Source organism: Lytechinus variegatus, chromosome 12 (assembly GCF_018143015.1).
Source record: "Lytechinus variegatus isolate NC3 chromosome 12, Lvar_3.0, whole genome shotgun sequence".
Lineage (NCBI taxonomy): Eukaryota > Metazoa > Echinodermata > Echinoidea > Temnopleuroida > Toxopneustidae > Lytechinus > Lytechinus variegatus.
This window is the reverse complement of record NC_054751.1, coordinates 9,042,782-9,070,345: the sequence shown is the minus strand read 5'-3', so window position 1 is coordinate 9,070,345 and position 27,564 is coordinate 9,042,782. Positions and strand designations below refer to the sequence as shown.

Below are 27,564 nucleotides of genomic sequence, written 5' to 3'. Positions count from 1 at the left end.
CCCCAGAACTTTGAAAATCTACGTCAAAGTCACATTTTACACCAATGAAATGCCCTTCTACAGTCCATATTACTGAAACCTCATTATTTGCAAGCATTAAAAGGAGGAATTATGACCTCTCTTTTGACTCAAAAAGACCGATTTCCAAATGCATTAATACACATAAAAACATAGGTGAGTACATCACAGTCCCACATGTGCATTTGTATGTATGTTGATATTTGGTTTATTTCGACGCTGTGTCTCTTCTAGCCAAAAATGAATAGACAGCTTCTTTCTTTCTTGTTTATAAATGACTTCTTAAACCACTCTTAAGGAAGTAAATACTTTGGGAAGGCATTTCATTGATATGAAATGTGAATTTTTCCATCATTTTGTCAAATATAGGGAAGGAATTTTCTCACTGTTTTTTACAGAAAACTGCAGTTTTCTTATTTTTTTTCTTTCATTTTTTTTTTACAGTGATTAAACCATTTATACCCCTTCCCATTGAATATGCCTGATTGAAGAACATGTTTATACTGAATAATAATAATTTTCCCCATTTTTTGATAATTTTGTCTTCTTCATTTTTCTTACATTTTCTTTGTTTTTTTCTCAATTTTTTTTCCTCTTTGTTTTTTCTTTCTTCATTTTTTCTTTTGTTTTATTTCACTTATTCATTTTTACAATTTTTTTTCTTTTTTCAATATACTCTTCTACAATTTTTTTTATTTCCCCCCTCTTACACATTGTTCTAATTCTGCAGCATATTTTCTGTGATTTTCTCCTGCTATAATATGCTGGAAAAGAGAAAATAAACTGGATTTGGGGCCTGCATAATCTAGGTTTTATGAATTACCACAAAATAAGCAAAGTAGTATAACAGCAAGCACGATTTACATACAAGATGTACAAAGAATAGTGGTACGTGGTAGTGACTGCATAATATTTTAGTTTGTTTTAGGCCCTAGCCGCCCTATTCATTTTTAATTAATGTTTTCTTTATATTTTTCGGGCCACCAAACTTTACTAATGGGCCACCAAAAAAATTATTTGAAGGTTTTGGTGGCCCGAACGGGCCACCACCAAAAAAAGTTAATGTGGAGCCTTGCACTATACTATACTATACTATTTGGGTGATTTAGATGAAGCATGACAATGTGATACTAACATTATGTAATGCCAGCCAGAGGTACATGTATGCCTGGTTTATAGGCTTTTTCGGATGTACTGTGTAATAGAGGAGTCTGGATACAGATAATTTGGGTATACCTGTATAGCAAGGTTGCATTTTAATCAAGTCAGGTAATATTTGATTAGATAGAAGTCATCATCAGTTGGTCTTTATACTTTTAGTATTCCATGAGCTTCCACATATGAAACGGGTGGTAAGTTCACTTGTACAATTCTGTAGAATATCTCCATGATATCACTCTCCTAATTGCCATTTTTAGCCGGATGCAAGGTCCATGAAAATAAATTAATAGCTATCTATGAAAATTGGTGTCCGTACTGAAGGTTCATTAGCTAATTGAATACCGGTAAGGTCTCCCTCTCTGCAGCTGAAAATTAAATTAATTGCCTCTTTGGACATAAGAATATGGTACGACATTGAGTTGGCATGGTTACAGAGACATCAAAATAATTGGTTTGGGTTTAAAAGAACAGCTAACAAAAAAAATACATGTATATACATCAAAGTTTTATTTGAAATAAATGAATTATTTTCACTCGAATATAAATAATTCAAAGCCCTGTATAATGGAATATCATCAATCATCGGCCATTATATCCCTCTTATGAATATTCATGAGTGTTCTAGATACACGATTGGTCGGTTCACGATTATGTGACAAAGTATAATTTCAATAGGAAAACACATCGCTGCAAATATTTTTTCCCTCGGGGAAAACTCAGGGAAAATAGTAATTTCCAGTCCAACCTCGGATAAATAATTCCCACTATACTTTCTCAAAGCCTGATATATTAGTATTCTGTTCACAGGCCAAACCATAGGCTCATTATTAATATCAATTGTAATACAGTGTACAAATATTTTGAATGATAGATTGAGAAAAACAATGACAGAAATATTAAATTGTGCCAAAAGGAAGCAGACTGAACAGGAAACTACTGAATTCTGGAATAAGAACTGTGATATTTACTGAATAATTATCAATCAATGTATAAGCACTTTTCCATCAACAGAAAACAAAAAAGCAATGTTTGAGTGACAATTATCCATCCCTAAGAATCCCAAAGCAACTAGGTAGTTTATGACTGTACACAATCAAAATGTATGCCTCTGCCATTATCAGACCTCATATATCCTCTGTGACCTTGTTTTGCAAAAACATTATTATCAGACTGTCCTTATTTACATAATATACGAACCAGGTTTGAAGTTAATAAGGAAAAAATTACATGGGGGCTGGGGCAATTTAGCCCCCAAAATGGTGAAAAGAGCAGTGGAAACTAAAAACAGGAGCCCTGGAAATTCCCATTCATTGCAATGTTAAAGCCTGTGTATAGCTTTGGTAAAGGGTCAATAATGTGATTGATAATCGAATATCATCTAATATGACAGTCTTACTGAAGCGTAGAGACCGTTATATATTTTTCCAACTGCACTTCTCTGAGAAAATTTCAAATATTCAAATCTTGGATATATTGCGTCCTCTCTCGGCGATGCTTGTTTGAATTAAAAAAATGGGCATTCAAGCACTTATCTTATAAATTTAGTGATTAGATATCCAAAAGTTACAAAGGACATATCTTGAAAGTTTCAGCCCATTCCATGATTTGGAATAGGATTTAATTGAAAGACAAAAACACACAGATATTTTAATTTGATCGGGTGACCCGATCAAGTTAAATTTTCATGTAATATCGCAAAATTTATCCTGTAAAACACATTTTCATTTCATATCCTCCACATCATAACTGTTATAGGGCATATCCATTCATATTAGCTATCAATGAATTGGAATAGTGATAGGTGCATTTTGGTGGATTTACCAAAACTATGTAAAGCTTTAAAGCTTAACCAATGTCCCAGATTTAGGCAATTGGTTATGAAAAGTAGCCCTTGAAAAAGAAAATGTGTGAAGTTAATCCATCAAACATTTCTTGGAATTATTACTAGAATGGAAATGAAACACATGGAAGAACCGAAAAAGCAACAACCTACATATGGTGGGCATAGGCATAAAAATGATAGGCCTATAAAATAAATAAAAAAGAACAGTTTTTAGAATCAAAACATGACAAACTTACTGTAAAACACTCTGGGGTCTTGAATTCCTTGTCAAGAAAGATGCTTGATCGATCAAAATCTTGGAACGCTTCACTGTCGTAAAGTTTCCTAAAATAGAAAGAGAAAGACACAAAACATTAAGTGTTTCATCATGTAACATTTTCACAAATCTAAAGGTGGTTTCAGACCGCCTCGAAGTTCGCCAGTTCCAGGTATTCTCTGATCGGGAAATTTACCCCGATCAGAAAATACCAGGTATTTTGGTAATGTGAAAGCAAACTACGCGTAATCTCCCCGAAAGAAAATACCCGCTAAATAGTAGGTACTTGGCGAAATTACGAGAACTTTCGTGGGGATTTTTCCAAGGTCGCAGGTATTTTGGCAATGTGAAAGCAAATTACGGGAACTTTTATCCCAGCGTGTCGTTGGGCGCGGCGGCGTGGGTGGCTGCTGGGCTAGTGATTTTGAATCTCCCGCCTTGCCTGCTTATCAGACCACACTGCGCATGCTCGTAACTTCGGGAACTTATCCCGAAGGATGTGTTTCGGGGCGGTCTGAATGCAGGAATAATTAACGGGTATTTTTTAGCCTTAAAAAGTTCTCGTAATTTAACGGGGATTCTTGTGATCGAGGCGGTTTGAAACATTTTCGCCTTAAAACCCCCCTTCTGAAAAAAAAATTTACAGGCTTATGGTAAACCATCAATTAGACACAGGATGCCTTTCACAATAGGTGGTTTCAGACCACCTCGAAGTTTGTCAGTTCCAGGTATTCTCTGATCAGGAAATTTACCCCGATCAGAAAATACCAGGTATTTTGGTAATGTGAAAGCAAACTATGCATAATTTTCCGAAAGGAAATACCCACTAAATAGTAGGTACATGTACTTGGCGGAATTGCGAGAAATTTCGCAAGGATTTTTCCGAGGTCGCCGGTATTTTGGCAATGTGAAAGCAATTTACAGGAACTTTAAGCCCAGCGTGTCGTTGGGCGCGGGCGCCGTGAGTGGCTACTGGGCTAGTGATTTTGAATCTCACGCCTTGCCTGCTTATCAGACCATACTGCGCATGCTCGTAACTTCAGGAACTTATCCCGAAGGATATGTTTTGGGGCGGTGTGAATGCAGGAATAATTAATGGGCATTTTTTAGCCTAAAAAAGTTCTCGTAATTTAACGGGATTCTTATGATCGAGGCGGTTTGAAACAACCTACTGAAGGTACATTCAATTATGTCATCCAAGGGTGTTTCACGAAGAGTTCAGTTAAGTATGACTTGAGTCACACTTTTGCGTGCTGTACATTCAGGCTTTTTTTCTAATTTTTCTGCATTTCTGCATTTACGGATCATTTCATATCACACTTTTGCATGCTGTACAAAAGACATTGGTCAAATTAGGGGATGCGCGCTACTGCGTAATAATCAGTAGGTTTGCGTGTTATATATTAAAAGCATGTAAGCACTAAAGCACGACTTAAGTCACACTTACTTCTTTTTGAAACATTCCCCCACTCTCAGCACTAAACATGACTTCAATAAGTCATATTTCTTTGTGAAACATCCCCCCCCCGGACTCAGTTTTAAGGGGAGTGAGAGTGATCACTCGCTACTGCTCGTCTTAAACAATTTCAGGTAGAGCGATTTATCGCTCGCCTCAGCGAACAGGATATTTTGTGATTATGAAATTACAAATGCAGAAAAATTAGAAAACAGGCAACGTCACACACATTACATTGTTTGTACATTTTATTTCCATATGTGATCTCTGTTCTGACATCACTTTAACCTGAATCAGTGAATGTAAAACAAAGAGTGTCAATCAATGATTGAACTGTACTTAGAGCCAACCTTGAAAACCTCATTCTCAGTCAAATAAAAAGACACACAAAAACGTAATAACACACATTGCAAGAATGACAATAAAAAGTTCATTGAGATAAATGTTGCATAAAGGGCCTACATCTGATTGCTTGTCTCCTTGGTTGTGGTTTGTATTAGGCCTATGTTCCACCATGGTTCCACAATCCATTTTGTAATCAGACAAAAACGTTCCCCTTGTATGTCAAAGAAGAGCTTTTTTTGCAGTGCTCCCCTACCGATCTCCTTAAAACTTTTAGAAGAGCTTTTTATTGCTCCCCTCAATACAAAACTGAATTCTCCCTCCCCCCCCTATTAAAAAGAGAAACCTTGGATGTATGTTCCAGATCTATTCAAAAGTACCCTTTTAATCACATTTAATATGCCACTGGAAATTCATCACTATGACAAGTTCACCACTAAAGGGCAAACTTCAGCATTGCAACAAGAATATCCTGTATACTACCAAAATAAACTAGTTTGTGACCATGGCAACAGTGTCCATCCTAAACTAATTTCTCGCGTTGCCAGCCTGCAGCCCGTGGCTACCAAAACACGCCAACAAGAACTTCCTATTTCGCTCACCTGGGACTGCAATCGGACACGATCAATATCAACTGCACCAATATGACTATGTGACCTCTTGAACAAATTTCACCAAGGAGGTAAAATTAAATACATGTACACTACAAATCAACACTCACAATGCCTTCCATACATTGAGATGATAATACTTGTAATTTTGTTTAAAAAAACAACATGTGGATATGTTTAATAACCAATTTTGAAAAAGAATAAGTTTTTACTGATTTCAGTTCAGTACATGTTAAAATTATAAGACATGACAGACCAAGTGACAAAATTCAAAATGTACATGTAGCTCTTTATCATAAAGCAATTTGAATATGGACAGAAATTATAATTCAAGCTTACATGTACATGTATATAGTGGTTCTGGGGCACTTCTTGCAATGTTCCTCCTAAAAGGTTTATTCATTCAACTCAAACCAAGATAGATCTCAACTCATCTCTATTAAATTTATTTATTTGAAATGAATCATGTGAAATGGTTGAGCAGGAATCGTTCAAGGTGAGATTGGGGGCTAAAAAAACATATTTCAAAAACTTAAAAGAACTTAATTGAAATGAATATGAGCTTACTTCAAATCAATCTGATACCCTTTTCATAAACCCATCCTCCAATTAGCGGCCTAAGAGTAATGCGGATAATTCAATAAAAATTGCGTTCACAAACTCCGAAAATAATCCGCACTATCTTTACGAGCGCCTGTCCTGAAAAAGGCGGATAATCGTCATGACGACTGGACACGCCCCCTCCGATGCGATGGTGTTGGAAAAGGGTGACCTTGTGACCGCACCATGGCAATTATCCCCATTATTTGGAAATGCGTTCATAAAGTCAAAATCTGGTCCCGATGCTGCTATTATGCGGATAATTAGCAGCATCAAATAATGCGGATAACTCTGGTCCTCCTCCAATTTTACGACCAAATTATGCTGCTATTAGCCGCATAATTGGGTTTATGAAAGGGGTATGAGTTTCATTTGAATCACTCTCAGTTTAATCTAAATCAATTTGAGTTAAATTCAAATCAACTGCAACTCCTACAGTATGCAAGTGGATCTGCCGAGCAGGCATCAGTCAGGAAAGTGAGAATGGGGTATAAATTACCATTCATGATCCAATGTAGCAAGAAAATTAACTTCTCCCTAGCCAAGGTGAGCTTTAATAATTGCACTTGTGAAATAAAAATGCCAAGGTTAGACCAGACAATGGATTGGGATGAATTTTTTCAAGGGAGCTACAAACACTAAATTAAAATTGTGTCCCAGTGATCATGTACTGCACAAGGAAGCTTTTCACTATAGATGACAGTGCTCTGGGAGTTAAATTCTTTTTTGGGGGGGAGGATGGGGGCAGGGGACCATGACAGACTGATCATCATATTCATAATGATTTCATACACAATACAACCATGATTGACCTACAATGTATACGTTTAAACTTATGTCATAAGATTGGGGTGGGGAAGGAGGCCAGCCTAATTTTCAAGACAGGGTTCCCCTTCAAAAGGGAATTTCCGGGGCCTTAAAGATAAATTCCAGTATTGGTAACAATCTTAAAATGACTTTTTACAGAATCTAATATAATAACCACCCAAGTGTCTGTTTGTATGAATAAAAAATATGTGCCAAAGGATTTTGGAAGAAATTGTGTAATTGCTGAGAAATAAGCAAAATAAGCGCAACTACTGGCATTTCTCTTTAATGTCAAGTTGATTTCAACTAGAAAAGAACCATGGTTCCCAGAATCGCAAGAAAACCAAATGCCCTGTTTTTTTCTGATGAAACCTCAAAATTCCATGAAAATTATTCAACTCATGTCCAGTTTTACATATTTTCCTTAACTTTCACTGAAACAGCCAAAGCTGATCTTCTACATGTAAGTATTGCCTCATTAACTTGTCACACCCATGGTCTTGAATCCACTTGCTGTCTTCAACCTTGTTCTGCACTGTTTTGAAGACAATATTTCCTGACTATTCCCTGATTTTAGACATTGTGATCAAATTCTTTGATTTTCTCTGACAAAAACGGATGAAAAAAAAAAAATTTCATAGAGAGCTATGGGAAAAACATAATAATGAAAGTTTCGCAAAAATTACATGTACATCAAATAATGATAACATGGATTTTTTACATTTCAATTTGTGATGTCACTTTGCAACCAGCCACCCCCCCCCCATGTGATAAAAGATTTTCTTAGAAATTTGAAAAAGTTTTTATCCTTCCATTTACAATGTGACATCACAGAATCAAAACTTTTTCAAAAATTCATGACTTTGTTAAATTTTTTGGTGTATTTACTGTATCACCATCAAATCCTCTTCAGTAAAATGTTTCTCTTTATTTCTGTGCAATTCAACCGGGTGGACTTCCCCCTTTAAGATTCAGATTAATATTGTGCGCTTGCCGGCTCTATGATCCATACATCATCTTCTGATGGATTCAGAGGCACCTGCCTAGGAGATGAAACCCTCTGCATCCATAAAATTTTCAAGATGGAGATGATATTTACATTATTCATAAATTCTCTTGGCAAAGCTTTAGCCGAGAAGTATCAGGCCACTCCATGAGGAGCATGCATGCACACGGGCTGGTAAAAGGCAAGATAAGTGTCTCCATACAGATTTATGACAACAAAAAGTTGATATGAATAATTATTCAGTATTGGCATTTCAAATAGTGAGGAGACAGGAAATGACAATTATCAAATGTTTTCCATTAAAAGTAATATCATTATTTATTTATCTGTATGCATTACAATGGAGTATGTATTTCATTAGTGCTGGAACTGCAGGGTAGGAAAACTTTATTCCTGATTCTACATCCAACGGCCATGAATAAAATATACATGCACAAGGAAAATTTAAATTTGACAACACCGACTGACAAGAGGAATGATTGACTCAAAAATGGGAATTTTTTTCCCAACAACTCCTTTTTTTTTCAAGTAGTTTACCCAATAAAATCTCTCTCCATTATTGCATAATGTTTTTTTTTTTTAATCAAAGTACATGTATGCATTGTGCTGTGTGGTATTGATACCTTACACTGTCCATGTACATTTACTGTTGAACAGGCATCCTCCAGTAGACATATTTTCAAACAACCATCACTTCCTTTGGAATAAATCCTTTTTATTCTCATGTACATTTTTCTTAAAGTGTGAAATACACTTTCATATCATCTTTACTTTCGCATTTTACAGGTCCTACAATCAATTATAACTATGTCGGGTCAAACTTCCAGCTGGTAAACAGGAATGAGGGTGTTTAATTCATTACAATGGTATGTTATCTTGCATTTGAACATGTACACATATGTATGATTCATGTGAGTGATAACGACCAGCAAACCAACGTTATCTCTTTCTCCCATCAGCCCGGAGCTTTAAAAGCCTCGGGTGGAAAATGCAATTACCGGCTCCAAACAAGCACCCTTAATCAATCTTTATTAAATTATCCTCCAACTAAAAAAACTATACATTGATAACATCACTCTTCCCCATGAAGTATTTTGGGGATGTGGTATGGACAAAATATAAAGCATAAATGTAGGCATACATGTAAATATTAATAAACGTAAAGCATTTGGCTTTTTATGTATTTGAGCAAAAATGAAATATCTCTGAGCTCCATTTTTTTATTTTTATAGAGCTTATTTGGCAGCATAGTGAACCTAAATCTAAATCAATGACCAGTTCATTTATTTCTGTAGTATTTGCTTTTTGCATGATGCCAATTTTCAGATATTTTTTTGTGTGAATTGTCATGAAATAAACACATAATTATGAAATCGAAATTGCTAGATTTTTAATATGTAGATTCAAAACATCTTGCAATGATATCTGAGTTGCAATTTTCCAGTGGTTTCTATGTTACATGTAGGTTATAAGTGCAGCATTGCTCAGGATTTAGATAGAGGAAGGATATTATTATAACATCTTGTTGTATGGTTTATGCTGCCATTTTCCCCTGTGGATTTATGATTATCATTTATCCATCCTTTTTCAGAGTTACATTTGTCATTTTAGCTGCAGGTAAACAAACACATAATTGTATGTACATTAATTTATCTACTGAAAGTAATCTTGACAAAATTTGTGAAAGTATACTGGTATAGTAAACCATTGGATGTGTATTCCATTTGACATTGAAAATTTAAATCTGTGTATACGTGTAGATTTAGCTCTTTAAAAGAAGCCATTATCTCGGACAATGAGAACAGAATACTCACTGCAGAAAGTTGTCTACGTGTTGCATGCTGGATTCATAGTTCTTCCCTCCGAGTTCTTGGCAATGAAGGGCAATAAACTTGGGCTCCAATCTTTTTATTGTCTGAACAAATACAATACCAAAAAATGAAAACATTCATTGCCTTGATAATGTTCAGCAATTGAATAGAGCTTAAAATGAAAAGAGATAACGGACAATTAGAAAAGGAATAGCTGAATCATGAATGCACCAAAGAAATATTTCTATTCCGAAGGGAAGATTCCAAATTCTAAAGTCAACGAAATGACGATAGATCAGAGATAAACAAATTAATCTTCAGACTATCAGTAGCTAGAAATAGAATATTACAACCTAAATGCAATAAAAAGGACATTATAATATCAATCAACCTTTGTTCTTGGAAGCTTTAATCAAAAGAAGACTTGTTTTGTTTACTTTGTAATGCCTGTATTGTATTTGTTTGGAAATAAGATAAGCTTTCTATAAAATGCAATCCAATAAAAATACCAAGTTTTTGTTGAGATTTAAATTCTAAATGATAGGTTATGTGAATTTCCTGAATCACAAAATTCTTATAGAAAATTATCAAAACAAAATATCCTAAATTATAAGGATAAATTTAGACTTCCATCTTCATCAGCCACTGGTTTTCGAATTATTCCTTTATTTTCTAATCTAGCACATTGGATGCACAAATACCATTTTTAAAACAGGCACAAGGAGCTAAAGACTTTTGTAGATTTCATTTGGATTTCATTATTGAATAATTTACATGATATTGTTTTCATGACATGCAGTAAATTATACTGCCTTCACAATAGTATAAAGATATCAATAAATACATTTTTATGTATCAAATTCACGATGTGCATGTATTTTCCAAAAATAATATGAAAGATAACATCTGGGAAATATTTTGTCTCTTGACTTATTTCTACCTACATGTATAACAACAGTTTAATAAATAAAGGTAAAAGAGGAAATTAAACTTGGGAAAGCAGGGGGGAAAACTCATAATTCCCTGGGAAATATATGACAAATTGATAACAATTAAACTTACCTCATATAATTTGTCTAACCAGACTGACATCATGTGTACAGGCTATTTAGGGGATTGATTCAAAGAAAAGAGAAAAAGAAAATAATTGTTATTGTGCATTCACAGAAAAGTGGAGGAATTTTCAAACTATTTTTCTCAGAATACATGTCAAAAGAAGAGTAATTATTGGCATTGTAATTTCATTTGTGATGAGAAAACAGTGAGACAGCTCAAAACTAGGAAGTACATGTACATGTACATGAAGAGCTTTATAATGCTCCAATAAATCAATGACAGAGTCAAAGAAGTAAACAATGATCATTGTTTATCTAACAAAGTATTGAAAACCAACAAACAGTACTACAACAATATAGAGAATGAACTTTTTTACAGATCTATGCCATTTTCTAGGAATAACAACAATTTAGTATAACTTCCTTGAGCGCTAGCTGTTATCAAAAATCAATGTACACCGTTTTGGTTTGAAATCTACTCCTGTTTATTATTGTTGATTACAGCAGAGGTAGTGCATGAAGATGTACATGTAACAGTGTACATGTAGTTCAATCTTTACTTTCAAAGTTTCATCTTTCAGGTGTTATGTTTACAACACATGGTGGAAGCTTTTGGTTTTGTTTTAATCAAATACTCAAAAAAGTTTTTCAAGGAATGAAACAAAATGAGTGTATCATTATGGCAATGTAATGCACAGCAGAACTTAGAAATCTGAAAGTCTGAGTATTATAAAATTATGCAGAGCTGAGCTGGGGAAATCATAATTTTTTACGATTTCAGTAGTTCCAAATTGTACAAGTTTTACAAAAAAAGGAGCATTGTCATTATCATTCGTACAAGTCCAGCTTCTTCCATCTCACAACCAGAAATTGATTTGGGGAAGTTACAGGAATCAATTCAAAATCATGTACATGTATGTACATTTCTAGAGGATCCCCAGACAACATCAGATTAACAAACAGTATGATATAGAAATCACTTTTATTTTCATAAATTCTATACTCCATTCTTTCACGTACCATAATGAAATTGGTTTGGTTACCAATTGAATTATATTTCTAAAAAAAAAAATATTTCATTGTGGGCCTACATGTATGAAGCCTGTGTGGTCTTCATAGTGTAAAGACATTTATGGTTTGAATGCATACATGTACATGTTGTTAAAGACATATTTTCTTCACATTAGAGTGGGAAAAGTACTCAGACATTTACTTGATTTTTAACATTTACCTATTATTATTTTAGGCAATGGATGACAATAGATGATCCAGTACACTTTTGTAAACTCACATTTTCTTTTCATGGAACATACTAGTAATATTAGACATCCACACCTTTTCAACTTTGATATTTAAACAATTATCAAAGATCCTGATTTGGAGTTCAGAGTAGTATTCTTAGTTCTTGATTAAAGAGATGACCTTTTAAAAAGTTATCTGCAGGAAAGGTGAATCAAACAGCAGTCTACTAAGAATAGACACTTCCCTATAAATGCTTTTTACACGACAGAAATTTTCCTTAAAGGTAAATGCTAGTTTTGGTAACGATATCAAAATGAGTTCGTACAGAATCCAATGAAATGACCACCAAAGTGTCTGTTTGTATAAATAAAACGCATGTGCCAAAGGATTCTGGAAGAAATTGTGTAATTGCTGAGAAATCAGCAAATAAGCACAGGATTCGGGTAGAGCGTCGGGCCCGACGCTCTAAGCAATACATGTAATTATACATTGTCCCACGTGCGCCTATCTGTGTTGGGGATCTTCTGTGTGAACATTTTTCAGCGTAGATTTCAAGATTTCACAAACTTCAGTTAATGTAACTGTACCAGACCTAGATCCTCGATGATATACTGACAATTAAGCCTTGTTTTACAGACTTTCTCATGAAATCAGTGTTTACTGCAACTACTGGAATTTCTCTTTAACCCTGGGAAATACTATGTACATGAAGGTGCACAGGGCTGGGGGGGGGGCCTTAGCCCCACCAATATCCTGGGGTTAAGCTTAGCTCACTTCTGTTTCACACGACCGTTTACCAAAGTGGCTCTAAACAGTTAACGATACTATAAAAAGTAGGGTTAGCCAGCTTATTTCGGTTCTAAGATGTTAATCAATAATCAGTTTAATCACGCGCTGTGTGGCAAAATCATCAATATTCATGAGCTGCGCGATAGTCCGGGATCAAGGCGTTAACCCCGGCTACTGAAGCAAATACATGTAGTATGGGGTTAAGTAGACAGTCTGAAAAAAAAGTTTTAGGTGGTTAAAGATAGTATGGGGTTAAGGAAATGCAGTGTGAAAAGCATACATGTAATAGTGCATGGTACTAACAGTCCAAAAATTGAAAAGTGAAAGTTCAACCCCAAAAAGTTAAACAAATAGACACATATTAGACAGCAGACTAGCATGTACATGTACATTGTAATTATACATGTATAATGCTTATTGAAAATTTATGAAAATATGAAAGTTAAAAAATTCCACAAATTTTTACATTATCTTCATATGTACATGTACATTGTAAACTATTGAGGGAGCAAATGATACCGCACACTTACTTTATATTTCATCTGATTTTTTTTAAATCCATCTTTACATGTAAAGTGTTTGTAAACTACAGATTTGATGAAAAAGAGCATCTTCACGTAACACTGAGTGAACTTTATTAACAAATTGATGATTTTTATATTTTATACCCCTTTCATAAACCCAATTACTATGAATTAGGCGGCTAATAGCAGCATAATTTGGTCGTAAAACTGGAGGAGGACAAGAGTTATCCGCATTACTCTGATGCTGCTATTATCCGCATAATAGCAGCATCGGGACAAGATTTTGAGTTTATAAACGCATTTCCAAATAATGCGGATAATTGCCATGGTGCGGTCACAAGGTCACCCTTTTCCAACACAACCGCATCGGAGGGGGCGTGTCCAGTTGTCATGGCGATTATCCGCCTTTTTTCAGGACGGGCGCTCGTAAAAATAATGCGGCTTATTTTCAGAGTTTATGAACGCAATTTTTATTGAATTATCCGCATTAATCTTAGGCAGCTAATTGGAGGATAGGTTTATGAAAAGGTTAATTTTAGACATTTTTGGAGTAAAAGTGATTAATATTTGATGCTTCATTTTTAGGTATGTATGAAGTCACACTTATTGTGCAGTCTACATGTACATGTACATATTGCTACCCATAATGTACAATGTAGAAGTTTTCTGTGTGAAAAATGTACATTGAAAAACTTATACATGTATTTTACATCAAATTTCTATAGGCCTACGTAAGTACCTACAGTACCTACAGGGTTTATTTTTTGTATTTATTTATGCATATCAATTGTTTGTGGGGTGGAGATTTGACCTATTAAGCTGTGACTTAATTTGCACTTCATTTGTATGCATACATGTACACTGTACATATTCATGTAAGACTAATTATCACAGTTTCGCTACAAACATTTTCATATCACGTATTAAATCTTCTTTGCTCAAGCTGCATTTTATTAATTTTGTTTTAAACTACTGCACACATGCAGCCATCAAGTACACTTGGAATAATTATAGACTCAGTCATTCATCAAACTTTTCATCATGAAACAAAATAAAGAATGCTTTCTACGTATTATGATCAGAGATTGCGGTACATGCATGTACAGTACAGTACACCAATATTCAATTAGTCTCGATACAAATATCATGCCTACATGGCATTAATTTATAGAGCTGAAAAGGGCAGTTCAAAAAGGTCCCTGCTGTGACTCAAACTTCATAATCAACTTAATTTAACAATCAAGTTACATAATACCAAACTTCTTTGAGGAAACCCTTTCAAAGAAAGAGATTTAACAGAAAGGGGGCATGAATCCTATTGAGGATATTCAACCGATTGTTCTGATTTCTCTCAAAGGCCTAACAAGGATTTTTCCCTGTATGGAGTACAATGGATTGTGCTTTGATTCACTTAGAAAAGGCTACCAGTTACAATCTAGTATGCAGAAATGTGTGCTGTGAAGCTAAGTACTACAAATAACTGTCATGTACAGGTTATGCAATAAAATTAGGCCTACATGTACACATAAATGTACATGATATAATATTTTCCTATTTCCCAGGATTAGTTTTTAATGAATACATGTACCTAATTTTGCAAGACAGCGGCAAAACCATCAAGCTGAACTATTTTCATATACATGTAATGATCAACAGAAAGCCAATTAAGTTTATCAAGTTTACTGTATTAAAAAACATTAGAAGATAAAAGTTGTAAACTTGTGTAAGGTGGAAGTACATGTATAAAATGCATCTACTAGTACATGTTTTGCTATGGACCTATATAGTCATTTGGTTGCCCGACACAGAGGTAAATCAATAGGACCATGTACCAGCAAAAAAATGCATCACCTAATTATCATCAGGACTAGCTTCAGTTTGATAGACAGACAATTGAAGGTGGAAATCCGTGAATGACTTTCTATCCTTAATGATTTCAGAGTCAAATATAGGCCTACGGTAACGTTTAACTAAAATCTCCATCCCTAACAATGACAGCATAATTTCATGGCGAAACCAATATCAAAGTTACCGTGTATAATTGTGTTGGCCCTACATATACATGCAGAGCATGTACATGTAAGATAAAGCCAAATAGTTCATACTGAATTTGTTTCAATAAATCAAATCCAATAGTATGTCAGTTTTTTGTGTTTTTTACCTCACTGCTTTTAAGGAACACTGCCCTCATAAACAGACCAAATACATAATGAAATATTTATGATTCAGGATTTCACACTCAGAGCTCTTCTTTTTTTTCACTTGTTATACCCCTTTCATAAACCTATCCTCCAATTAGCCGCCTAAGAGTAATGCGGATAATTCAATAAAAATTGCGTTCATAAACTCTGAAAATAATCCGCACTATTTTTACGAGCGCCCGTCCTGAAAAAGGAGGATAATCTTCATGGAAACCGCACACACCCCCTCCGATGCGGTTGCGTTGGAAAAGGGTGACCTTGTGACCGCTCCATGGCAATTATCCGCCTTACTTTCGAAAATGCGTTCATAAAGTCAAAATCTGGTCCCGATGCTGCTATTATGCAGATAATTGCAGCATCAAGGTAATGCGGATAACTCTGATCCTCCTCCGATTTTACGACCAAATTATGCTGCTATTAGCCGCATAATTGGGTTTATGAAAGGGGTATTATAATATTGCTTACCTCTTCAAATATTGAGCCCACATTAGCTGTAATGAGCAGAACTCCTGGCTCCATTTCCATCTCCATGACAAGAAAATTAATTGTCCAGGATTTGTTCAAACTATACTGCACTAGGGTTCCTCCGACTGATGTGAGGGCTTAATCCCTTTTTACAAAATATCTCAACAGCCTCTTCACTTCTTGCTCAGTCACTTTCCAGGCAGCATTTCAGTTCAACAAAAAATGCTTTAATGAAGATGCAGTATGACTTCTTTATCAGGAATCCCACAATGCTAAAAGTCAATTTCAAATATTTCTTTTTTTCAATCGTGCAAGGCAAATCATTAGTTGTGATCAATTCTTCAGACCAGCCTGTCTGCTTTCCTCATTATAGGCTACTGAGGCCGAAGCACTGACGAACTGAACGGCACTTTTATGTGACCAAAACAGGAGGGAAAGAACCCCCACAAAATACAACTATACGGCTTCCTTCCTGTACAACTCCCTGCTTCCTCCACCAAGTTTGCCAGTGAATGATTCTTTCCTATTGGATATTTCTGAAGTTTTGTTCCTGATTAGAACTTGAATGTCCTTCAAATTGGATTACATGTAGATAAAATGACACAGCTCCTGATGTTTGCCTCTCACCACTGGTACTGAATAGTTCAGGTCGAGTGCTGTATGAAAATAGCAAAGGGAGAACAAATGATGCAAAACAGTTATAAGGTCAATGTACAACAGTACCAGACAAACTAAGAGCTTGCGTACTTGTTCCTCCAAAGTTTGAATACACAGTCTCTATCACACATGTTGTAAGATTTCAAAGGACAAACAAGATTTCTAAAACTTAAAGGAAAATGTCTTTTATGGTTGTTATTATTATTACACATAAATCACCAAAAAAAAATAGCAAAAATTTCAAAAATAATGTTCATTACTTTGCATCTCCATAACTTCATGAAAGAGCACCGAATATAGTTGACAAAAGACTTGATGCATGGCTGTTGATTAATTCATGTAATAGAGCAGAAACTTTGTATTAACCAGGGTCAGAATAGATTCTAATAAATTCTTCCCCAATTGCGGTGTTCTGGTGAAATAAGTTACAGTAGCATAATAATTCATGATCAAAAATTCTACTGAAAATGAAATGTTTGGTATATTTATTTCAGCTTTGTCACAACTTTGACATTCAAATTGAAATGTTACATCAATGAAATCAAACTACGATACCTGTAGCTTGATTTTCTTTCTTTGTCCAGATTTATCGGTGTCATCTTCAGATAACGGTGGTTGCCTATATTTGAAGCACACTTTTCTTGCAGCAGGGCAGCAAGTGCAAGGGATTAGGGATCTCTGTGCAATTGATCAACTGATCTGGGGACGTTTCACTTTGGTACTCTTGCATTTTTCAAATCATTTTGTCAAAACATGCGAAACACTTTTTTATCAGTTTATTTTTAAAATGCGATTGATACAAACAAGTGCAAACTTTGAAGGTCAGGTTTCAAATGCTATCTTTACTCTCTATCAGTGTCTATGATACTAGAATCTATGTACATGTATGTCAAGACTAACTTGTTAGTTGAAAATGAACCAAACAACCATAAAAAGATGAACTTTACTTATAAATATTCACTTGGTCTAGCAGACTGAATGGCAGCTGGATGTATCTTTAGCTGTCATTGTATTTGAAGTGATAATAAGACAATGAAATGTTAGTGTTGGAACCTAAAAAAAAATCATAACCAAGGTCCGACTCCTACATGTACATTGTAGCTAAAAAATAGACCTGGTTATGATACATTACATGTACACATAGATTCTAGACCCTACAATGTACTTAGTATGGGTAAAATGTCCCTCACAGCTGTGTATGCACAATGGCTAGGAGTCTTTCTTAGTAGATATTTTTACTTGCACTATTTCTGGGCATTTGACAAGCACAACTATGTTAGTGGATTGCATTACCGAACACTTTTCATGAATTCAATATCACACACATTATTCTCATAAAATTCAACCAAACTTTCACCATAAATACAAAAAAATGGCAAATACAGGTCTACAAAATTTATGTTTACAAAAATTGTGCAAAAATTGTTTTTTTATTTTAACAATATAAGCTTCCAATCGGGCCCCTCTTCTCATGTGAAATATTTTGGCCACTTGAAAAAGCCATTATTTTGTTGAATGTACCGTATTAAAGGGCACTAGTATTCAACCCGTTTGGAGAGTTTCCTAAAATACATAGAATTATAGAATTTACCTGAATTTCAGACCCGTCTTATTTCCAAGAGCAAATGCTTGTTATTCTTTTCCGTTTTTTTTCAACCAGTCGACTGTGTGCGCGGGCGATCGAATTATACGGCGACGGTTTTTGGCAATAGTATTCAACCTAGCGATGAAAGATAGCTGTTTCTCAATCTGCCCTTGTCCCATCGGACTATGGACTAGACCATTTGAGATGAGACCAAACAGGGAATTAATCAAAGCCAGAGACTTACATAGATCTAGATCTAATTCAGCAATCTAAACCATTTTGAGATTTGTTATAGATATCCTCACTAGGTTGAATACTAGTGCCATTCAGTGCAAAAGGCCATCGCTGCATGTTTCGATCCTCCGCGCAAACAGTCGACAGATTGATAAAAAATACTGACAAGAGTACCCTGGAAATGACAAAGGTATGAAATTAAGATATATTCCATATTTCTAAATATTTGGGGGAATATGTCAAAATCTCTGAATTATGCCGGGTTGAATACTACATTTAGTGCCCTTACTAGGCCTAAGTTACGGTATGTTTTCTATTGGAAAATTTGAGAACTCTTGATGAGCTATTAACCATAATTTATTATTTTGAGAAAATAATGACTTTGAAAATGAATGTTTGACCATTTTTCATCATCTTTCTATTCAAGTTCCCTTTGGAAGGATGTTTTGCTGCAAGTTTTGAGCGTATATGTGTGCGCATTTGGTAGGCCGATCAGTACCCATGTAACCATGGTAACAGTTTTACAATCACTCACCATACGATAATAATGCCAACAGTAGTCTGTACTTTACAAGAAAACCAAAATTCGAGAAAAAAAAATGTTTTGAAACAGACGATATGGGGTTATATAAGAAACACCACACTCCGCAGAGTATCTCAGCTACGCTACGTGGGCGTGGTGCGGCACACGGAATGCTAACGGGTACCATCCCCGTAAGCTCGGGGCTACAAACACCTCACTGCACCGTACCGGTACCGTACACGCAGTCACAAAAACTAGACTCTCTCAAAACGCTCTCTCGCAAACACATCAAAATTTTCATCGGTACAAAACACACCTACCGGTATGCAGATTTTATTAACATGATAAATTTCAAACCGGGGGTATTTGGTGGGTGAACTTACCCTTGGATTGGATTGTAGTGATACCACATACATCCAGCAACCAGCTGCACCAGCTAACAAATGATCTGCGTATATAGTACAGCAATATCACGGAAATTCCGTGTTATGCGCATGCATATTATATGCGCTATGCATGCAATGCACGAACCCAAAGGCACGAACCATACAAATATACGGCACGAACGCATATGGTCTATGGAAGGCCGAATGGGACACAATCACTTATTTACATCATACACAGATCAGTGGACATAATACTCTGTGCGTTAGCAGCCGGTTAGCAGCTAAAAATAAAGTGATTGGTTAACATTGGTTTGACTTTTAAAAAATCTGAGTTAGAAGGTCACACTTGTCACCTGTGTCTGTGATATGTTACAAAAATAAAGCCCAAAAAAATTTGCGTTCGAAAATCATTATTTAGTGCTTCAAATTTGAAATATAAAATGACCAGAAACAATTTCATCCCATACACTTATGTGTACTATTTAGGCGTCTTATAGACGCCTATTTACATAATCGGGGTTTGCCTTGAAGTTTTAGCTTTCCATTCTCAATAATGTTTGTTTTCAGGGTTTATTAGTTCTAATACATGCACTTGTACACATGTTTCATCTCGGTTTGAGAATTTTTTAGATCGGCTGCTCACAAAGTTAAACTTTTAAGCATCCGATCTGTTCATTGCAATTTTTCTTAAAGTAATCAGTGGATCCATGCACGCAAGCCAGAGATAAATGATTACATGATCCATGGGTGTCGATTTGTGTTATGTTGGGGGGGGTGTCGTTTCATTCCCCAGTATGACGTCACGGATCGACACCAACCACCCGAACTTTGGATTTGAACAGTATCACGAACACCCTTTCTCAAGTAGTATTTTTAAGTAAACTATCCCGTACCTCACTTGCCTAATTATAGCTGACATAAAGGGGCCATTCAGGGGCGGATCTAGCTTTTTTTCACGCCGGGGTTTGACCGGGAAATTTGAAAAGTAAACTATGGTGGGGGTTCATTACCTTACCTAAGTTACCTACCAGATGAAGCTTGGTATCGATAAAGAAAAATTACAAGCAAAAAAAATGTTAATTATAAAATGAAGGTAATTTAGGGTTGGTTCCAAAAGGAAGGTCGTTTTTTTTCACTTGGCAGCCCCTAAACCCAGTTCCTCCGCGTAGATACACCTATGATATTAACAACATAGTGGGCGGGGTACATTTTGACTGGGTCATATATGTTTCCATCAACAAATTTATCTCTCTTTTTTTTGTACCCCGACGGGTGCAACACAATAAAGGACGTTCCTCTCCCTCTCTCGTTTCAGTTCTTCCGCTGTTCGGAATTCTGTGAATGGGTGCTTGTGAAGGGGTGCCAGTGAAGGGGTGTTTGTGTGCAGTGCGGCGATGACAGAGCAAACAGGCCCAATTTATTTTTTTTTATTCACCCCTTAAATTTAGCATTCTGACCTTGGCCCATGAACAGGCGCGCCGGAACACTTTCAGTTTTTGTTTTTTTTGTTTTCGGGGGGGCAAAATCCCGAAGGGGGCACAATATTTTTGACAGTGTGAGATACCGAAGCGACCGAGCGGCAGAGGCTGTGCCCCCCCCCCCCACGGTAAGGATTTTGTGTAAAAATGGAGTATAAAAGATGCGTTTCTAAGAGCATTCAAAAATAAATTTCTTGAGAATTAAACAGTCTTGGAGTTCTTTTTGCTGCTTCTGTTTCCTCCCTTCTGACCCAGACTGGTGTTTCTTCATGATCAGGGTCGCAGTTCCAGCAAATGATGAGCCTTATTGCAAACGAAATTGTTTCAAACCAATGTAATATAGGCCTTTAAAAGACTTTAAGATGACAAACATGACCGTATACGCAGCCGGGGTCCTCCGATCGAGAGGGCAAAATTCACAAAAAGTGTGCACGAAATCCTTCAATTTTATTCTAGAAAATTTGTAAGCTCCCCCATCACAAACCCCCTCGCTCTTAAGTTTCTTCGAAAATTTAGGTCTTGCAGCCCCACCCACTCCCGGATTTTTTTTTTTATTTTTGCAAACGTCCATGAATAACAAAAGCTGGGATGAACCAGAGAACATAGCTGCCATCTCGATCTGATTAGTAACAGGTAATGGGAAGAAGTTTTGGAATCTAAAATACATAAGTGCTATATCATATGAGCTGAAATAGTATCAGACAAAACGCCTTCCAATCATGCCAATGAAAAGGAATAGAGGAAAATATGGGGCTGTGAAAATATCTTAAGATTTTTTTTTATAGTAGAGCAGTACTGTAACGCTTAGTTTTTTTTTCTTTTATATTCCTTATTTACATTTTTATTCATATCTCGGATAATATGAGTCCGGTCGAAGAAGACACGAACACAGATGATTTTATTTTTTTCATGTCTAAACATTATCTCAAGTTGCTTTCGATTGGGATTCACCATTTTCACAAATTATAAATTATAATCCTCTACACATGATTATTCTGCATGTAATTTTCTGACAATGGAAATGACAATTTTCAGGCAGAAAAGTGCCTTCGTTTGCTTTTGTCCTTAAGTAATTTATAATTTTTCTACTTTCAGGGGGGCAAAATCTCGTTTTGCCCCCCAAAAATTTTATTGCCCCCCCCCCCCCCGCTTCCGGCACCCTTGCCCATGAACATGCAATGCACCAAAATGAGGGTATTCCAGTAAAAGGTGCATGTGTACGAGGGATCTATAGCGTTCAACATAAAATAGTTCCTTAAAAAATCATTACATAATAACAAAATAGGAACCTAACCCGTGAGTTGCCGGGTGCTAGGGAGTGAGGGGAGAGGTTTGACAAAGCCACGTTGGGGGGGGGGGTGCTCGTTATTTTTACCTTTTTTAAAGGAAAACCATGTTCCCATGGCCAGTGAAAACTCCCTGCCCATCTATCTTTTTTCTTGTCATTTTTTGGAGGGCCGATTCGGGAGTGGAGATATTATTTCCTTAAACAGCACCCAGCCAAATCTTTTGGCCCCCGGGAACGCTTTATTTTGATAAAAGGGAGCAGACACGTCCCGATGGAGCAAAAGACATTGTCCAACAGTAAAAAAAAGGAGGAAAATAGGGAGGAGAAAAAAAAGAAGAGAAAACGAGAGATAGAGACAGATAATGGAAAGGAAGGAAGAGAGAGAAAGAGAGCTAGGGACAGGCCGGACCAAAAAAAGAACTTGGGGAAAATAAGATAGAAAAATGCAAAACAATAATGTAGATGGGGGAGGACATTGATGAAGGGAGGGAGGGGGAAGAAATAGAAGCAAAAGAAATGAAACGGAAATTGGGAAGAAAACGAGAAAAGAGAATTTAGAAAGGACAGTGTCTTTCCTTAGCGTCTATTAGGTTGAGCCTCTAAAAAATATCTTTAGAATTTGAATTTCTTTTAATTCTTTCACTCTTTCCCACAAAAGAAAATAAAAAGAAGGGAAAGGGGAAGTAAGAGCGCGAAAGGACTTTGCCAGCATGCGGATATAGGGGGCGAGGGCCGAGCCTAGTCCCCTTTCCTCTCTCGAGCAATGAAAATACCGTTTCTACTGTTTATTTAAAAACAGGGTAGTCCTTTCAATGCTCAAATTGCCTGCTTTATCTTTTGGCCCTAGAATGATTTACAAAATAAATGGATTACAATTATAATTATGAGGCAAAAATACAACAGAATTACCTATCATATCAGTGCTAACCTACATCAAAATCAAAAGACAACTTAAAAGAAAATGAATAGGCCTAATATTCAAAAAAAAATTTTTATAGATGTTTATTTTTCACGATTATAAAATCAGATCAGTGGCATACAGTATATCACAATTCAGCTCGTGCTTCGCATGATGTTTACTGATAGGCCTATACACTTATCAGCGTTATTAGTTCAAATGCTGCTTGAAATAGCCCCTTTATTAAGTGTACTAAAAAAGAGCTTTATGTAGTCCTTCGCGCTCTCATTATTTGTATCAAACCGATTCTCTTCACGAACTTCTATCCAGGCTCATCAAAATAATTGAACTCACGCATGTTAAGGATGGCAAAATAGCCTACAGCCAGAATGGAGTTTTTTTATTATTCAATCAGGGCACCAACATGAAGGAAAATATATCAATGAGTACATTAAGATTAAAAACGAAGGGCAAACCATGCACACGTTAATTTAAATTGATATACAGTAAATTAACTTTACTTCAGTAACTTACTAAAAAAAATAGTTGTGGAATCAATGCAATTAGGCATGAAAACTGGCACGACCTCTTCTTTTCCTGTCAAGTACTGCTGTTAATTGCCCTGGCCTGCAGTATGTGATGATGAGCCTGGGAGGCGTTTCACGGTCCGACAAGTTGTCAGATATGACAACTTTCCTGGATTCTGATTGGCTGAGAGGCACTGTTACTATAATAACTGTCGGATAAAACAGGGGACCGTTTCATCAACAATTTTGTCCGACAAGTTGTCAGATCTGACATCTTCCTTGATTCTAATTGGCTGAGAGGCACTGTTACTATACTAACTGTCGGATAACATGGGCTTTGTCGGATAAAACGTCCGACAAGTCCTTTCATGAAACGCTCCCCAGGTTGGATCATGAATAATTCCCGTGGTCAGGTTATGAATGATCAAAGGGGTTGACATGCTAGATAAGTGCAAATCATGCAAAAATCCTAAACCTCTGAAGCGAGGCAATGAATTTTTTAAATAGAAGTTAGAACATGAAACGAGTTTTCTATTTCTGCACATTTAATTATAAATAATATTTCATTTTGAAATAGGCTATCAGAGGGACATTTTTTTTGGGGGGGAGCGACGCGCTCTATAGATTTGAAAAACAAAAATTGCCAAACAATTATTGAAGTGAGTAATTTTCCCTGGACTGCCCAGAATTTATGAAATAATTGATCGACACAATCCCATGTCCACCACCTATACCCGTCCCATTCTGATCTTAAAGAAAAAATAAAATTGCGTCACCCAAAGAGCTGGAATGCTGGAAACGATTTTCTATAATAGTGCCAATTTGTTAAGAAAAAAAATTAAAGTCAATATGCATGAAAAGGTCTTCATTCCCGCGTATCATGGAGCTATTACATGCGCGAATGATGTGGTGAATTTTGTCAAACTGCCCGACCCCTCCCCCCAAAAAAGGTATATGTGACTTGCTCAGACGCTTAGGTTTATGTGTAAATAAAAATTTGATATATGGCCTACCCAGAATAATCAGCAACAATGCAGCTATATACCCAAGCAGGGTGACCAGATTTCACAAAATGAAATACGGGACAATCGACAAAAAAAGATCAACAAAGAAGGCTACACAGTGTTACACCCAGTGGCGTACCTTGAGTCACGGCATTGGGGGGCACCAGCAAAAATTTTGATTCACCTAGTGAGCGCGCGAAGCGCGCTCAGTTGCTAGGTATACTGACCTATAGAGACATTTTAAGGACAGTGTCATTAAACGAATATGTATGTTACTGATCACATAATGCGAGCGCGAAGCGCGAGCTGAAATTTTTGTATATATTGACCCCAAACGGACACTTTAAGGACTATATTGTAGGAATCTATTAAGAGTATACATATCTCACCATAATAATCTAATGCGAGTACCAAGCGCTTGCTGATTTTTTTAGAATTATATGCATCCAAACACATAAAGCACCTGTAGTCATTGTAATCATGATTAACATGCACTTCCCACTAATCAAATATTGGGAGCGCGAAGCGCGAGTTAAAAATTAGGAAATTCACACCTGAAGAGGGGCATTCTAAGGCTTGTTTGTAGGAATTCACGTAGTCCATGCGTATTTCACTAACCAAAATGATGCGAGCGCAAGCTGAAATTTTTTATTATTATTATTATTTGTTTGGCGTCACCTGTGCCTGGGAGGCGAAAAGCGAACTGAATCACTATGACCCGCAGGTCTCTCCTCCCGATATAACTGACTGGGGGGAATGCAGGTGGACCACTACACCGGGGTTTCCCCCTACTCTTATACGAATAGTGCAGTGGGTTCTTAACGTGCAAAGGTGGTGACTCTCCTCTACACGGGGCCTCCATTTAACGTCCTATCCGAGGGACGGAGTGTTATCCATTGTAACATAGCCTGCATCTATGAAACATGGGAGAGACGTTTACACACAACGCACTGGCTTCAGTCATCCGCCCGGGGTGGACTCGAACCCACGATCTTTGGTTCGACGGGCAGACGCGTTACCGACTGAGCCAACACCGCTCTCAATATTCAGATCAGAAAAAGGGACATTTTATAGGGACTGGTTTTAGGAATTCATGAAGAGCGGACATATTTCACTAATCCACTAAAGCGAACGTAAGCGCGGACGTGAAATGTTTGATACTAAGACCTTAAAATGATATGTCACTGCATAAAACAATAATAATTCGTAGTGCGAGGAAATATATTTGGTGTATATTGACTTGAAAACGGGAGGTTTTAGTACAACAGGATTATATATCTCGTTAAACAGACAATGCGAGCATCAGGAACAATGAAGACATAGGCCCTGAGCAAATTATGTTTCATGAAGTTATAATATCTTTTTTTTATTTTTATGTAATATAACATAATAATATAACATAATTAACAATGATTTTTCCTTCCCACTACGTTTCTCTCACTTTCTCCCTCTTTTTCTCTTTTTCCCCCGTTTTTTGGGGCCAGCCGATTGGGGGTCACGTGCCCCCCTCCATGCCCCCCGTAGTTACGCCACTGGTTACACCTGTGAAAAATTATAAAGAATTGGAAGGGTGGGTGAACAAAAGAATGAAGGAGAGAAAGAAAAGACGAAAGAAAAGAGATGAATTGAGAAGAAAGCAAGAAAAAATTAAGGGGAAAATGAAGGAAAAATGAAAAAAGAATAAAAGAAAGAATAAAAGAGCGAAAAATGTAACCGTCATTCTTTGAATTGAATACAGAAAGAAAGGAATGGCAGAAGAATACAATGTGTGAAAGACAACAAAAAGGAGAGATAGAAAAAAAGTAAGAAAAATGAGGAGGAAAGAAAGAATGAAGGAAAGAAAAATGTTTCCTTCATTCTTTGAAAGAAAGAAGCAAACAGAGAAAGAAGGGAGGAGGGAAGGAATTAAGAGAGGGAGGGAGATAAAGAATAAGGGAAAGAATTAGAAGGAAAAGTAAAATGAAGAATGACAGAAAGGAGGAAAGAGAGGGAGAAAGAATTTAAGTGAGGAGGGAATGAAAACATAATGGAAGAAGAGAAAGAATTTAAAGAAAGAGGAGAGGAAGGGAGGGGGAGAAAAAAGTTTGAAGAAAGAAAGAATATAAAAAGGGAAATTTGATAAAGAAGACGGGTAAGAAAAAGGGGGGAAAGAATGAACAGAGAGAAAGGACCAGGAAAGACAAATAGGAAATAAAGATAGATGGAACAAAAACGGGCAAGCAGGAAGGATAGAAGGATGAAGAAAGAAGGATAGAAAAGAAAGAAAGAGGAAAAAAAGTTCAAACTTCAAGCAAAAAAATCCAATCATCTAACAAAAATCATAATGATATTTGGTGTTTTTCAAATATAATTTTAGAATTAAAAATAATGTTTTAGAAATGAATAAAATTTCAAAGTGATTTTTTTTTACTTAAAAATTAGATGAAACATCGCGGCATCATACACAACAAGACTCAAAACGAAAGCTGAAACAACTAGATCTAGTTATGAAAACTCAATAACTTAATTGTTCCTCCGAGATTACATCTCCAAATCAGTAATCTGAGAACCCATGATATAGTCATACAAATTTCCCGCCGATTTTGTGATTATTTTGGCATGTTTGGTGGAGAGAATCTGCTCAGATCCTACATGCCTAGCTAGTAGCCTGCCACACAACGGCAGGAGGCCAGTTAGATTACGATGTATTGGGTTAGCAAGAAAATCACCGTAGAACTTGCAAATCGATTTTATTGTTGTCTCTGCTTCGTCATCTGTTGGTTATTTTGATGAAAATTCGTCACTTTTAAATATATTT

General features: G+C 36.2%; 1 protein-coding gene across 6 annotated transcripts in view; it reads right to left on the bottom strand.

Moving 5' to 3' along the window:
• Positions 1-19,680, bottom strand: part of LOC121424694 (inositol polyphosphate-5-phosphatase A-like) — a 74,684-nt gene extending 55,004 nt beyond the window's left edge. For all 6 annotated transcript variants that reach the window (XR_005971414.1, XR_005971416.1, XR_005971415.1 and 3 more), the window contains exons 1-5: positions 19,570-19,680; positions 16,188-16,843; positions 10,974-11,015; positions 9,915-10,015; positions 3,259-3,346 (exon numbers count right to left, since the gene is read on the bottom strand). Coding sequence is in view for 2 of the 6 variants with exons in the window: in XM_041620440.1 (XP_041476374.1) it covers positions 3,259-3,346; positions 9,915-10,015; positions 10,974-11,015; positions 16,188-16,253 (297 nt within the window). In the remaining 4 variants the exon portion in view is untranslated. The remainder of the gene's footprint in view (positions 1-3,258; positions 3,347-9,914; positions 10,016-10,973; positions 11,016-16,187; positions 16,844-19,569) is intronic.
• Positions 19,681-27,564: the final 7,884 nt, after the last annotated feature.